This window comes from Oncorhynchus clarkii, chromosome 6 (genome assembly GCF_045791955.1).
Source record: "Oncorhynchus clarkii lewisi isolate Uvic-CL-2024 chromosome 6, UVic_Ocla_1.0, whole genome shotgun sequence".
NCBI lineage: Eukaryota > Metazoa > Chordata > Actinopteri > Salmoniformes > Salmonidae > Oncorhynchus > Oncorhynchus clarkii.
The window spans coordinates 112,679-128,009 of NC_092152.1; the positions used below are offsets into that span (position 1 = coordinate 112,679).

At 42.3% G+C, this 15,331-nt stretch overlaps 1 protein-coding gene across 5 annotated transcripts in view; it reads left to right on the forward strand.

The window, feature by feature from the left end:
* LOC139410542 (electrogenic sodium bicarbonate cotransporter 1-like) overlaps positions 1 to 15,331 on the forward strand; it is a 362,813-nt gene that overhangs the window by 71,367 nt on the left and 276,115 nt on the right. For 4 of the 5 annotated variants that reach the window (XM_071155807.1, XM_071155806.1, XM_071155810.1 and 1 more), the window contains exon 1: positions 5,843 to 6,329. In XM_071155807.1, the coding sequence (XP_071011908.1) occupies positions 6,128 to 6,329 (202 nt within the window). In that variant the 5' untranslated portion in view covers positions 5,843 to 6,127. Of the gene's footprint in view, positions 1 to 5,842; positions 6,330 to 15,331 lie in introns of those variants that run through there. The other variant, XM_071155809.1, reaches the window with a different exon arrangement.

Below are 15,331 nucleotides of genomic sequence, written 5' to 3' on the forward strand. Positions count from 1 at the left end.
CTGTCACAATAACCCTAACCCTGTCACTATAACCCTAACCCTGTCACCATAACCCTAACCCTGTCACTATAACCCTAACCCTGTCACTATAACCCTAACCCTGTCACTATAACCATAACCCCGTCACTATAACCCTAAACCTGTCACTATATCCAAAACCCTGTCACTATATCCCTAACCCTGTCACTATAACCCTAACCCTTTCACTATATCCCTACCCCTGTCCTTGTCCCTATCACTATATCCCTAACCCTGTCACTATAACCCTGTCACTATATCCCTAACCCTGTCACAATAACCCTAACCCTGTCACTATAACCCTAACCCTGTCACTATAACCCTGTCACTATAACCCTAACCCTGTCACTATAACCCTGTCACTATATCCCAAACCCTGTCACTATCACCCTAACCCTGTCACTATAACCCTAACCCTGTCACTATAACCCTAACCCTGTCACTATAACCCTGTCACTATAACCCCTAACCCTGTCACTATATCCCTAACCCTGTCACTATAATCCTGTCACTATATCCCAAACCCTGTCACTATCACCCTAACCCTGTCACTATAACCCTAACCCTGTCACTATAACCCTAACCCTGTCACTATAACCCTGTCACAATATCCCTAACCCTGTCACAACAACCCTGTCACTATATCCCTAACCATGTCACCATAACCCTAACCCTGTCACTATAACCCTAACCCTGTCACTATAACCTTAACCCTGTCACTATAACCCTAACCCTGTCACTATAACCCTGTCACTATAACCCGAACTCTGTCACTATAACCCTAACCTTGTCACTATAACAATAACTCTTTCACTCTAACCCTGACCCTGTCACTATAACCCTAACCCTGTCACTATAACCCTAACCCTGTCACTATTTCCCTAACCCTGTCACTATAACCCTGTCACTATATCCCTAACCCTGTCACAATAACCCTAACCCTGTCACTATAACCCTAACCCTGTCACCATAACCCTAACCCTGTCACTATAACCCTAACCCTGTCACTATAACCCTAACCCTGTCACTATAACCATAACCCCGTCACTATAACCCTAAACCTGTCACTATATCCCTAACCCTGTCACTATAACCCTAACCCTGTCACTATAACCCTAACCCTGTCACTATAACCCCCAACCCTGTCACTATAACCTAACCCTGTCACTATATCCCAAACCCTGTCACTATAACCCGAACTCTGTCACTATAACCCTAACCTTGTCACTATAACAATAACTCTGTCACTATAACCCTAACCCTGTCACTATAACCCTAACCCTGTCACTATATCCCTAACCCAGTCACTATAACCCTTTCACTATATCCCTAACCCTGTCACTATAACCCTAACCCTGTCACTATAACCCCTAACCCTGTCACTATAACGTTAACTCTGTCACTATAACTTAACCCTGTCACTATATCCCAAACCCTGTCACTATAACCCGAACTCTGTCACTATAACCCTAACCTTGTCACTATAACAATAACTCTTTCACTCTAACCCTGACCCTGTCACTATAACCCTAACCCTGTCACTATAACCCTAACCCTGTCACTATTTCCCTAACCCTGTCACTATAACCCTGTCACTATATCCCTAACCCTGTCACAATAACCCTAACCCTGTCACTATAACCCTAACCCTGTCACCATAACCCTAACCCTGTCACTATAACCCTAACCCTGTCACTATAACCCTAACCCTGTCACTATAACCATAACCCCGTCACTATAACCCTAAACCTGTCACTATATCCAAAACCCTGTCACTATATCCCTAACCCTGTCACTATAACCCTAACCCTTTCACTATATCCCTACCCCTGTCCTTGTCCCTATCACTATATCCCTAACCCTGTCACTATAACCCTGTCACTATATCCCTAACCCTGTCACAATAACCCTAACCCTGTCACTATAACCCTAACCCTGTCACTATAACCCTGTCACTATAACCCTAACCCTGTCACTATAACCCTGTCACTATATCCCAAACCCTGTCACTATCACCCTAACCCTGTCACTATAACCCTAACCCTGTCACTATAACCCTAACCCTGTCACTATAACCCTGTCACTATAACCCCTAACCCTGTCACTATATCCCTAACCCTGTCACTATAATCCTGTCACTATATCCCAAACCCTGTCACTATCACCCTAACCCTGTCACTATAACCCTAACCCTGTCACTATAACCCTAACCCTGTCACTATAACCCTGTCACAATATCCCTAACCCTGTCACAACAACCCTGTCACTATATCCCTAACCATGTCACCATAACCCTAACCCTGTCACTATAACCCTAACCCTGTCACTATAACCTTAACCCTGTCACTATAACCCTAACCCTGTCACTATAACCCTGTCACTATAACCCGAACTCTGTCACTATAACCCTAACCTTGTCACTATAACAATAACTCTTTCACTCTAACCCTGACCCTGTCACTATAACCCTAACCCTGTCACTATAACCCTAACCCTGTCACTATTTCCCTAACCCTGTCACTATAACCCTGTCACTATATCCCTAACCCTGTCACAATAACCCTAACCCTGTCACTATAACCCTAACCCTGTCACCATAACCCTAACCCTGTCACTATAACCCTAACCCTGTCACTATAACCCTAACCCTGTCACTATAACCATAACCCCGTCACTATAACCCTAAACCTGTCACTATATCCAAAACCCTGTCACTATATCCCTAACCCTGTCACTATAACCCTAACCCTTTCACTATATCCCTACCCCTGTCCTTGTCCCTGTCACTATATCCCTAACCCTGTCACTATAACCCTGTCACTATATCCCTAACCCTGTCACAATAACCCTAACCCTGTCACTATAACCCTAACCCTGTCACTATAACCCTGTCACTATAACCCTAACCCTGTCACTATAACCCTGTCACTATATCCCAAACCCTGTCACTATCACCCTAACCCTGTCACTATAACCCTAACCCTGTCACTATAACCCTAACCCTGTCACTATAACCCTGTCACTATAACCCCTAACCCTGTCACTATATCCCTAACCCTGTCACTATAATCCTGTCACTATATCCCAAACCCTGTCACTATCACCCTAACCCTGTCACTATAACCCTAACCCTGTCACTATAACCCTAACCCTGTCACTATAACCCTGTCACAATATCCCTAACCCTGTCACAACAACCCTGTCACTATATCCCTAACCATGTCACCATAACCCTAACCCTGTCACTATAACCCTAACCCTGTCACTATAACCTTAACCCTGTCACTATAACCCTAACCCTGTCACTATAACCCTGTCACTATAACCCTAACCCTGTCACTATAACCCTGTCACTATATCCCAAACCCTGTCACTATCACCCTAACCCTGTCACTATAACCCTAACCCTGTCACTATAACCCTAACCCTGTCACTATAACCCTGTCACTATAACCCCTAACCCTGTCACTATATCCCTAACCCTGTCACTATAATCCTGTCACTATATCCCAAACCCTGTCACTATCACCCTAACCCTGTCACTATAACCCTAACCCTGTCACTATAACCCTAACCCTGTCACTATAACCCTGTCACAATATCCCTAACCCTGTCACTACAACCCTGTCACTATATCCCTAACCATGTCACCATAACCCTAACCCTCTCACTATAACCCTAACCCTGTCACTATAACCTTAACCCTGTCACTATAACCCTAACCCTGTCACTATAACCCTAACCCTGTCACTATAACCCTGTCACTATATCCCAAACCCTGTCACTATAACCCTAACCCTGTCACTATAACCCTAACCCTGTCACTTTAACCCTAACCCTGTCACTATAACCATAACCCTGTCACTATAACCCTAAACCTGTCACTATATCCAAAACCCTGTCACTATATCCCTAACCCTGTCACTATAACCCTAACCCTGTCACTATATCCCTAACCCTGTCCTTGTCCCTGTCACTATATCCCTAACCCTGTCACTATAACCCTGTCACTATATCCCTAACCCTGTCACTATAACCTTAACCCTGTCACTATAACCCTAACCCTGTCACTATAACCCTAACCCTGTCACTATAACCCTAACCCTGTGACTTTAACCCTAACCCTGTCACTATAACCATAACCCTGTCACTATAACCCTAAACCTGTCACGATAACCCTAACCCTGTCAACATATCCCTAACCCTGTCACTATGTCCCTAACCCTGTCACTATAACCCTAACCCTGTCACTATATCCTTAACACTGTCACTATAACCCTAACCCTGTCACTATAACCCTAACCCTGTCACTATAACCCTGTCACTATATCCCAAACCCTGTCACTATCACCCTAACCCTGTCACTATAACCCTAACCCTGTCACTATAACCCTAACCCTGTCACTATAACCCTGTCACTATAACCCCTAACCCTGTCACTATATCCCTAACCCTGTCACTATAACCCTGTCACTATATCCCTAACCCTGTCACTATAACCTTAACCCTGTCACTATATCCAAAACCCTGTCACTATATCCCTAACCCTGTCACTATAACCCTAACCCTGTCACTATATCCCTAACCCTGTCCTTGTCCCTTTCACTATATCCCTAACCCTGTCACTATAACCCTGTCACTATATCCCTAACCCTGTCACTATAACCCTATCACTATATCTCTAACCCTGTCACTATAACCCTGTCACTATATCCCTAACCCTGTCACTATATCCCTAACCCTGTCACTATATCCCTAACCCTGTCACTATAACCCTAACCCTGTCACTATAACCCTAACCCTGTCACTATAACCCTAACCCTGTCACTATAACCCTGTCACTATATCCCAAACCCTGTCAATATAACCCTAACCCTGTCACTATATCCTAACCTTGTCACTATAACCCTAACCCTGTCACTATAACCCTAACCCAGTCATTATAACCCTAACCCTGCCACTATAACACAACCCTGTCACTCTATCCCTAACCCTGTCACTATAACCCTAACCCTGTCACTATAACCCTAACCCTGTCACTATAACCTAACCCTGTCACTATATCCCCAACCCTGTCACTATAACCCCTAACCCTGTCACTATAACCCTAACCCTGTCACTATAACCCTAACCCTGTCACTATAAACCTTATGCTGTCACTATAACCTAACCCTGTCACTATATCCCCAACCCTGTCACTATAACCCCTAACCCTGTCACTATAACCCTAACCCTGTCACTATAACCCTAACCCTGTCACTATAACCCTAACCCTGTCACTATAACCCTAACCCTGTCACGATAACCCTAACCCTGTCAACATATCCCTAACCCTGTCACTATGTCCCTAACCCTGTCACTATAACCCTAACCCTGTCACTATATCCTTAACACTGTCACTATAACCCTAACCCTGTCACTATAACCCTAACCCTGTCACTATATCCCTAACACTGTCACTATATCCCTAACCCTGTCACTATAACCCTAACACTGTCTCTATAACCCTGTCACTATATCCCTGTCACTGTCACTATAACCCTGTCAATATAACCCTAACCCTGTCACTATATCCCAAACCCTGTCACTATAAACCTAACCTTGTCCCGCCCCCCTAGCTGGATTACCCATATTAGAGTACCTGCCTAGTAGCTCTCCTACCCTGGATTACCCATTCTATCCTATCCTGGATTAGCTACGTCACTGTGTCACTATCTGCCTGATGGCTAACTATCTGCCGCTAGCCAGTTTACACTGGATACCGTCTGTTGGTAGCTAGCCTACACTGGATACTATTTACCTGGTAGCTAGCCTACACTGGATACTATTTACCTGGTAGCTAGCCTACACTTTATACCATCTGACAACGTAGCTAGACTACACTGTGTATTATCTGCCGGTAGCTAGCTGACACTAAATACTATCTGCTGGTAGTTAGCTTACACCATAACTTGCCTACACTGGATACCTTGAAGAACAGGAGCTTCATCAGCCTGGATCCTGCTGTAGCTAGCTGCCTTGCTGGCCAGGATCCTGGAGAGAGAAGACCACCTGTAGATGGGCCTGGTGGCAGAAGAGGAACTGTAGATGAGTGTTTAATGATTTAAGAATGAGTGGGTCCAGCACCACCCGGCTCAGCCCCAACACACTGCAGGTGAACGAGCCCAAGCGCTATGGCTCCACGTTGTCTCTGGAAGAGAAGTGTGAACAGTCTTTCTTCCTCTTCTACTATTACAGGATGGAGGACGAGGCCGTGCTGGACCGAGGCGCCTCCTTCCTCAAACACGTCTGTGATGAAGAGGAGGTAGAAGGTAAGACAATCAATCCATTCATCACATGCTGTTATTCCAACCGAAACATGCATTACAGTAACCCAAAGAGCAACAGTAACTTTACAGTAACCCAGCCTAGACCCCCAAAGAGCAACAGTAACTTTACAGTAACCCAGCCTAGACCCCCAAAGAGCAACAGTAACTTTACAGTAACCCAGCCTAGACCCCCAAAGAGCAACAGAACTTTACAGTAACCCAGCCTAGACCCCCAAAGAGCAACATTAACTTTACAGTAACCCAGCCTAGACCCCCAAAGAGCAACAGTAACTTTACAGTAACCCAGCCTAGACCCCCAAAGAGCAACAGTAACTTTACAGTAACCCAGGCTAGACCCCCAAAGAGCAACAGTAAATTCACAGTAAACCAACCTAGACCCTCCAAAAGAAATAGTAACTTTACAATAACCCAGCCTAGACCAACCAATAACAACAATAACTACTGTATGATCAGCCAAATGGTTAGGATTTGTCTTAGCCAATATTCTCACAGTTAGGGTAAGGGTTTTTCTTAGACCTGTCTCATAGTTAGGATAAGGGTTTGTCTCAGCCAAATGGATAAGGTTTGTCTCTGCCAATTTTCTCTTAGTTAGGGTAAGGGCTATTAGTCTCAGCCAAATGGATAGGGCCTGTCTTAGACAATAGTATTATTGTTAGGGTAAGGGTTTGTCTCAGCCAATACTCTCAAAGTTAGGGTAAGGGTTCGTCTCAGCCAAAAAAATCTAATAGTTAGGGTAAGGGTTTGTCTCAGCCAATAGTCTCCTAGTTAGGGTAAGGGTTTGTCTTAGCCAATAGTCTCATAGTTAGGGTAAGGGTTTGTCTCAGCCAAACAGATAGGGCTAGTGTAAGGGATTGTCTCAGCCAATAGTCTCATAGTTAGGGTCAGGGTTTGTCTCAGCCAAACAGATAGGGTTTGTCTTATCAAATATTCTTATTGTTAGGGTAAGGGTATGTCTCAGCCAATACTCTCATAGTTAGGGTAGGGGTTTGTCATAGCCAATAGTCTCATAGTTGGGGCAAGAGTTTTTCTTAGCCAATAGTCTCATAGTTATGGTAAGGGTTTGTCTCAGCAAAATTGATAGGGTTTGTCTTAGCCAATAGTCTCATGGCTAGTGCAAGAGTTTGTCTCAGCCAATAGTCTCATAGTTATGGTAAGGGTTTGTCTCAGCCAAACATATAGGGTTTGATTATCCAATAGTCTCATAGTTAGGATAAGGGTTTGTCTTAGCCAATAGTCTCATAGTTAGGGTAAGGGTTTGTCTCAGCCAAAAATCTAATAGTTACGGTAATGGTTTGTCTCAGCCAAATGGACAGGGATTGTGTTAGCCAATATTCTCATAGTTAGGGTAAGGGTTTGTCTCAGGCAAATGGACAGGGATTGTGTTAGCCAATATTCTCATAATTAGGGTAAGGGTTTGTCTTAGCCAATATTCTCATAGTTAGGGTAAGGGTTTGTCTTAGCCAATAGTCTCATGGCTAGTGGAAGGGTTTGTCTCAGCCAAACAGATAGGGTTTGTCTCAGCCAATAGTCTCCTAGTTAGGGTAAAGGTTTGTCTTAGCCAATAGTCTCATAGTTAGGGTAAGGGTTTGTCTCAGCCAAACAGATAGGGCTAGTGTAAGGGATTGTCTCAGCCAATAGTCTCATAGTTAGGGTCAGGGTTTGTCTCAGCCAAACAGATAGGGTTTTTCTTATCCAATATTCTTATTGTTAGGGTAAGGGTTTGTCTTAGCCAATAATCTAATAGTTAGGATAAGGGTTTGTCTTAGCCAATATTCTCATAGTTAGGGTAAGGGTTTGTCTTAACCAATATTCTCATATTTAGGGTAAGGGTTGGTCTTAGCCAATTGTCTCATAGTTAGGGTAAGGGTTTGTATTAGCCAATAGTCTCATAGTTAGGGTAAGGGTTTGTCTTAGCCAATATTCTCATAGTGAGGGTAAGGGTTTGTCTTAGCCAATATTCTCATAATTAGGGTAAGGGTTGGTCTTAGCCAATTGTCTCATAGTTAGGGTAAGGGTTTGTCTCAGCCAATATTCTCATAGTTAGGGTAAGGGTTTGTCTTAGCCAATATTCTCATAGTTATGGTAAGGGTTTGTCTCAGCAAAATTGATAGGGTTTGTCTTAGCCAATAGTCTCATGGCTAGTGCAAGAGTTTGTCTCAGCCAATAGTCTCATAGTTTAGGGTAAGGGTTTGCCTCAGCCAAAGGGATAGTGTTTGTCTTAGCCAACATTCTCATCGTTAGGGTAGGGGTTTGTCTCAGCCAATAGTCTCATAGTTATGATAAGGGTTTGTCTCAGCCAAATGGATAGGGTGTGTCTTAGCCTATAGTCTCGTGTCTAGTGTAAGAGTTTGTCTCAGATGATTGTCTCATAGTTATGGTAAGGGTTTGTCTCAGCAAAATTGATAGGGTTTGTCTTATCCAATAGTCTCATGGCTAGTGCAAGGTTTTGTCTCAGCCAATAGTCTCATAGTTATGGTAAGGGTTTGTCTCAGCAAAATTGATAGGGTTTGTCTTAGCCAATAGTCTCATAGTTAGGGTAAGAGTTTGTCTCAGATGATTGTCTCATAGTTATGGTAAGGGTTTGTCTCAGCAAAATGGATAGGGTGTGTCTTAGCCTATAGTCTCGTGGCTAGTGTAAGAGTTTGTCTCATATGATTGTCTCATAGTTAGGGTAAAGGTTTGTCTCAGCCAAATGGATAGGGTTTGTCTTATCCAATAGTCTCATGGTTAGGGTAAAGGTTTGTCTCAGCCAAATGGATAGGGTTTGTCTTAGCTGATAGTATCATTGTTAGGGTAAGGGTTTGTCTAAGCCAATAGTCTCATAGTTAGGGTAAGGGTTTGTCTTAGCCAATAGTCTCATAGTTAGGGTAAGGGTTTCTCTCAGCCCAATTCTCAAAGTTAGGGTAAGGGTTTGTCTCAGCCAAAAATCTAATAGTTAGGGTAAGGGTTTGTCTCAGCCAAATGGACAAGGATTGTGTTAGCCAATATTCTCATAGTTAGGGTAAGGGTTTGTCTTAGCCAATATTCTCATAGTTAGGGTAAGGGTTTGTCTCAGCCAATAGTCTCATAGTTATGGTAAGGGTGTGTCTCAGCCAAACATATAGGGTTTGATTATCCAATAGTCTCATAGTTAGGATAAGGGTTTGTCTTAGCCAATAGTCTCATAGTTAGGGTAAGGGTTTGTCTCAGCCAAAAATCTAATAGTTACGGTAATGGTTTGTCTCAGCCAAATGGACAGGAATTGTGTTAGCCAATATTCTCATAGTTAGGGTAAGGGTTTGTCTCAGGCAATAGTCTCATAGTCTCAGCCAATAGTCTCATAGTTAGGGTAAGGGTTTGTCACAGCCAATAGTCTCATGTCTAGTGTAAGGGTTTGTCTTAGCCAATAGTCTCAAAGTTAGGGTAAGGGTTTTTATTAGCCAATAGTCTCATAGTTAGGGTAAGGGTCCGTCTTAGCCAATAGTCTCATATTTAGGGTAAGGGTTTGTCTCAGCCAATAGTCAAATTTTTATGGTAAGGGTTTGTCTTAGCCAATATTCTCATATTTAGGGTAAGGTTTTGTATTAGCCAATAGTCTCATAGTTAGGGTAAGGGTTTGTCTTATGCAATAGTCTCATGGCTAGTGCAAGGTTTTGTCTCAGCCAATAGTCTCATAGTTATGGTAAGGGTTTGTCTCAGCAAAATTGATAGGGTTTGTCTTAGCCAATAGTCTCATAGTTAGGGTAAGGGTTTGTCTTAGCCAAAGGGATAGTGTTTGTCTCAGCCAACATTCTCATCGTTAGGGTAGGGGTTTGTCTCAGCCAATAGTCTCATAGTTATGGTAAGGGTTTGTCTCAGCCAAATGGTTAGGGTTTGTCTTAGCTGATAGTATCATTGTTAGGGTAAGGGTTTGTCTAAGCCAATAGTCTCATAGTTAGGGTAAGGGTTTCTCTCAGCCCAATTCTCAAAGTTAGGGTAAGGGTTTGTCTCAGCCAAAAATCTAATAGTTAGGGTAAGGGTTTGTCTCAGCCAAAAATCTAATAGTTAGGGTAAGGGTTTGTCTCAGCCAAATGGACAAGGATTGTGTTAGCCAATATTCTCATAGTTAGGGTAAGGGTTTGTCTTAGCCAATAGTCTCATAGTTAGGGTAAGGGTTTGTCTCAGCCAATAGTCTCATAGTTATGGTAAGGGTGTGTCTCAGCCAAACATATAGGGTTTGATTATCCAATAGTCTCATAGTTAGGATAAGGGTTTGTCTTAGCCAATAGTCTCATAGTTAGGGTAAGGGTTTGTCTCTGCCAAAAATCTAATAGTTACGGTAATGGTTTGTCTCAGCCAAATGGACAGGGATTGTGTTAGCCAATATTCTCATAGTTAGGGTAAGGGTTTGTCTCAGCCAATAGTCTCATAGTTAGGGTAAGGGTTTGTCTTAGCCAATATTCTAATAGTTAGGGTAAGGGTTTGTCTTAGCCAATATTCTCATAGTTAGGGTAAGGGTTTGTCTCAAGCAATAGTCTCATAGTCTCAGCCAATAGTCTCATAGTTAGGGTAAGGGTTTGTCTTAGCCAATATTCTAATAGTTAGGGTAAGGCTTTGTCACAGCCAATAGTCTAATGTCTAGTGTAAGGGTTTGTCTCAGCCAATAGTCTCATAGTTAGGGTAAGGTTTTGTCTCAGCCAAACAGATAGGGTTTGTCTTATCCAGTATTCTTATTGTTTTGGTAAGGGTTTGTCTTAGCCAATAGTCTCATAGTTAGGGTAAGGGTTTGTATTAGCCAATAGTCTCATAGTTAGGGTAAGGGTCCGTCTTAGCCAATAGTCTCATATTTAGGGTAAGGGTTTGTCTCAGCCAATAGTCTAATTTTTATGGTAAGGGTTTGTCTTAGCCAATATTCTCATAATTAGGGTAAGGGTTTGTATTAGCCAATAGTCTCATAGTTAGAGTAAGGGTTTGTCTTATCCAATATTCTCATAGTTAGGGTAAGGGTTTGTCTTAGCCAATATTCTCATAGTTATGGTAAGGGTTTGTCTCAGCAAAATTGATAGGGTTTGTCTTATCCAATAGTCTCATGGCTAGTGCAAGGTTTTGTCTCAGCCAATATTCTCATAGTTAGGGTAAGGGTTTGTCTTAGCCAATAGTCTCATAGTTATGGTAAGGGTTTGTCTCAGCAAAATTGATAGGGTTTGTCTTAGCCAATAGTCTCATAGTTAGGTTAAGGGTTTGTCTCAGCCCAATTCTTAAAGTTAGGGTAAGGGTTTGTCTCAGCCAAATGGACAAGGATTGTGTTAGCCAATATTCTCATAGTTATGGTAAGGGTTTATCTTAGCCAATAGTCTCATAGTTCGGGTAAGGGTTTGTCTCAGCCAAATGTCTCATTGTTAGGGTAAGGGTTATTCTCAGCCAATAGTCTCATAGTTAGGGTAAGGGTTTGTCTCAGCCAATAGTCTCATAGTTAGGGTAAGGGTTTGTCTCAGCCAATAGTCTCATAATTAGGGTAAGGGTTTGTCTTAGCCAGTATTCTCATATGTAGGGTAAGGGTTTGTCTTAGCCAATAGTATCATAGTTAGGGTAAGGGTTTGTATTATCCAATAGTCTCATAGTTAGTGTAAGGGTTTGTCTCAGCCAAATGGAATAGGGTTTGTCTTAGCCAATGTTCTCATAGTTAGGGTAAGGGTTTGTCTCAGCCAATAGTCTCATAGTTATGGTAAGGGTTTGTCTCAGCCAATAGTCTCATAGTTATGGTAAGGGTTTGTCTCAGCCAATAGTCTCATAGTTATGGTAAGGGTTTGTCTCAGCCAAATGGATAGGGTTTGTCTTAGCTAATATTCTCATAGTTAGGGTAAGGGTTTATCTTTGCGAGTAGTCTCATAGTTAGTGTAATTGTTTGTCTCAGCCAAATGTCTCATTGTTATAGTAAGGGTTTGTCTCAGACAATAGTCTCATAGTTAGGGTAAGGGTTTGTCTTAGCCACATGTCTCATTGTTAGGGCAAGGGTTTGTCTTTGCCAATAGTCTCATAGTTAGGGTAAGGGTTTGTCTCAGCCAATAGTCTCATAGTTAGGTTAAGGGTTTGTCTCAGCCAAATGGAATAGGGTTTGTCTTAGCCAATGTTCTCATAGTTAGGTTAAGGGTTTGTCTCAGCCAAATGGATAGGGTTTGTCTTAGCCAATATTCTCATAGTTAGGGTAAGGGTTTGTCCTCGCCAATAGTCTCTTGGCTAGTGTAAGGATTTGTCTCAGCCAATAGTCTCATTTTACCTCTGTCTTTCTTTCCTGTGGTGGTTCTCTTGAGAACCAGTATCATCACAGCTCTTGATGGTTTTTGCGACTGCATTTGAATAATCTTTCAAAGTTCTTGAAATTGTCCATATTGCATGACCTTCATGTCTTAAAGTAATGATGGACAATTGTCTAACCCTAATCCTTTGCTTATTTGACCTGTTCTTGCTAAAACATGGGCTTGGTCTTTAACCAAATAGGCCTATCTTCTGTATACCACCACTAACTTTTGTAGGCCATCATTGTAAATAAGAATTTATTCTTATCTTTCCTGCCCAGTTAAATAAAGGTTAAATAAAACTATTAATAATACCTCGCCACAACACAATTGATTGGCTCACACGCATTTTGAAGGAAAGAAATTCCACAACTGAACTTTTAACAAGAGATATCTGTTAACTAAAATGCAGCTCGTTGAGCGAATGCCAAGAATTTGAAAATCTGTCATCAAGGGCTACTTTGAAGAATTTCAAATTTCAAATATATCTTGATTTGTTTAACACTTTTTTTGTTACTACATTATTCCATTTGTGTTATTTTATAGTTTTGATGTCTTCACTATTATTCTACAATGTTGAAAATAAATAAAAACTTTATTTTTTGACTGGTACTGTATACGGTGCCTTGCGAAAGTATTCGGCCCCCTTGAACTTTGCGACCTTTTGCCACATTTCAGGCTTCAAACATAAAGATATAAAACTGTATTTTTTTGTGAAGAATCAACAACAAGTGGTGCACAATCATGAAGTGGAACGACATTTATTGGATATTTCAAACTTTTTTTAACAAATCAAAAACTGAAAAATTGGGCGTGCAAAATTATTCAGCCCCTTTACTTTCAGTGCAGCAAACTCTCTCCAGAAGTTCAGTGAGTTTCTCTGAATGATCCAATGTTGACCTAAATGACTAATGATGATAAATACAATCCACCTGTGTGTAATCAAGTCTCAGTATAAATGCACCTGCACTGTGATAGTCTCAGAGGTCCGTTAAAAGCATCATGAAGAACAAGGAACACACCAGGCAGGTCCGAGATACTGTTGTGAAGAAGTTTAAAGCTGGATTTGGATACAAAAAGATTTCCCAAGCTTTAAACATCCCAAGGAGCACTGTGCAAGCGACAATATTGAAATGGAAGGAGTATCAGACCACTGCAAATCTACCAAGACCTGGCCGTCCCTCTAAACTTTCAGCTCATACAAGGAGAAGACTGATCAGAGATGCAGCCAAGATGCCCATGATCACTCTGGATGAACTGCAGAGATCTACAGCTGAGGTGGGAGACTCGGTTCATAGGACAACAATCAGTCGTATATTGCACAAATCTGGCCTTTATGGAAGAGTGGCAAAAAGAAAGCCATTTCTTAAAGATATCCATAAAAAGTGTCGTTTAAAGTTTGCCACAAGCCACCTGGGAGACACACCAAACATGTGGAAGAAGGTGCTCTGGTCAGATGAAACCAAAATTGAACTTCTTGGCAACAATGCAAAACGTTATGTTTGGCGTAAAAGCAACACAGCTCATCACCTTGAACACACCATCCCCACTGTCAAACATGGTGGTGGCAGCATCATGGTTTGGGCCTGCTTTTCTTCAGCAGGGACAGGGAAGATGGTTAAAATTGATGGGAAGATGGATGGAGCCAAATACAGGACCATTCTGGAAGAAAACCTGATGGAGTCTGCAAAAGACCTGAGACTGGGACGGAGATTTGTCTTCCAACAAGACAATGATCCAAAACATAAAGAAAAATCTACAATGGAATGGTTCAAAAATAAACATATCCAGGTGTTAGAATGGCCAAGTCAAAGTCCAGACCTGAATCCAATCGAGAATCTGTGGAAAGAACTGAAAACTGCTGTTCACAAATGCTCTCCATCCAACCTCACTGAGCTCGAGCTGTTTTGCAAGGAGGAATGGGAAAAAATGTCAGTCTCTCTATGTGCAAAACTGATAGAGACATACCCCAAGCGACTTACAGCTGTAATCGCAGCAAAAGGTGGCGCTACAAAGTATTAACTTAAGGGGGCTGAATAATTCTGCACGCCCAATTTTTCAGTTTTTGATTTGTTAAAAAAGTTTGAAATATCCAATAAATGTCGTTCCACTTCATGATTGTGTCCCACTTGTTGTTGATTCTTCACAAAAAAAATACAGTTTTATATCTTTATGTTTGAAGCCTGAAATGTGGCAAAAGGTCGCAAAGTTCAAGGGGGCCGAATACTTTCGCAAGGCACTGTATATACAGGTGGGTGCCGTTACAGAGTCAATGTGCGGGGGCACCGGTTAGTTGAGGTAGTAGGTACACGTAAGTAGAGTTAATGCAGTCTGGTAGAGTAGAGGTAGGTAGAGTCAATGCAAATAGTCTGGGTAGCAATTTGACTAGATGTTCAGGAGTCTTATGGCTTGTGGGTAGAAGCTGTTTAGAAGTCTCTTGGACCTAGACTTTGCGCTCCGGTACCGCGTGCCGTGTGGAAGCAGAGAGAACAGTATATGACCAGGGTGCCTGGAGTCTTTGAACATTTTTAGGGCCTTCCTCTGATATCGCCTGGTGTAGAGGTCCTGGATGGCAGGAAGCCATCATTCACACTACCCTCTGTAGTGCCTTGAGGGCGGAGGCTGAGCAGTTGCCATACCAGGCAGTGATGCAACCAGTCAGGCAGGATGCTCTCAATGGTGCAGCTGTAGAACCTTTTGAGGATCTGAGGACACATGCCAAATCTTTAT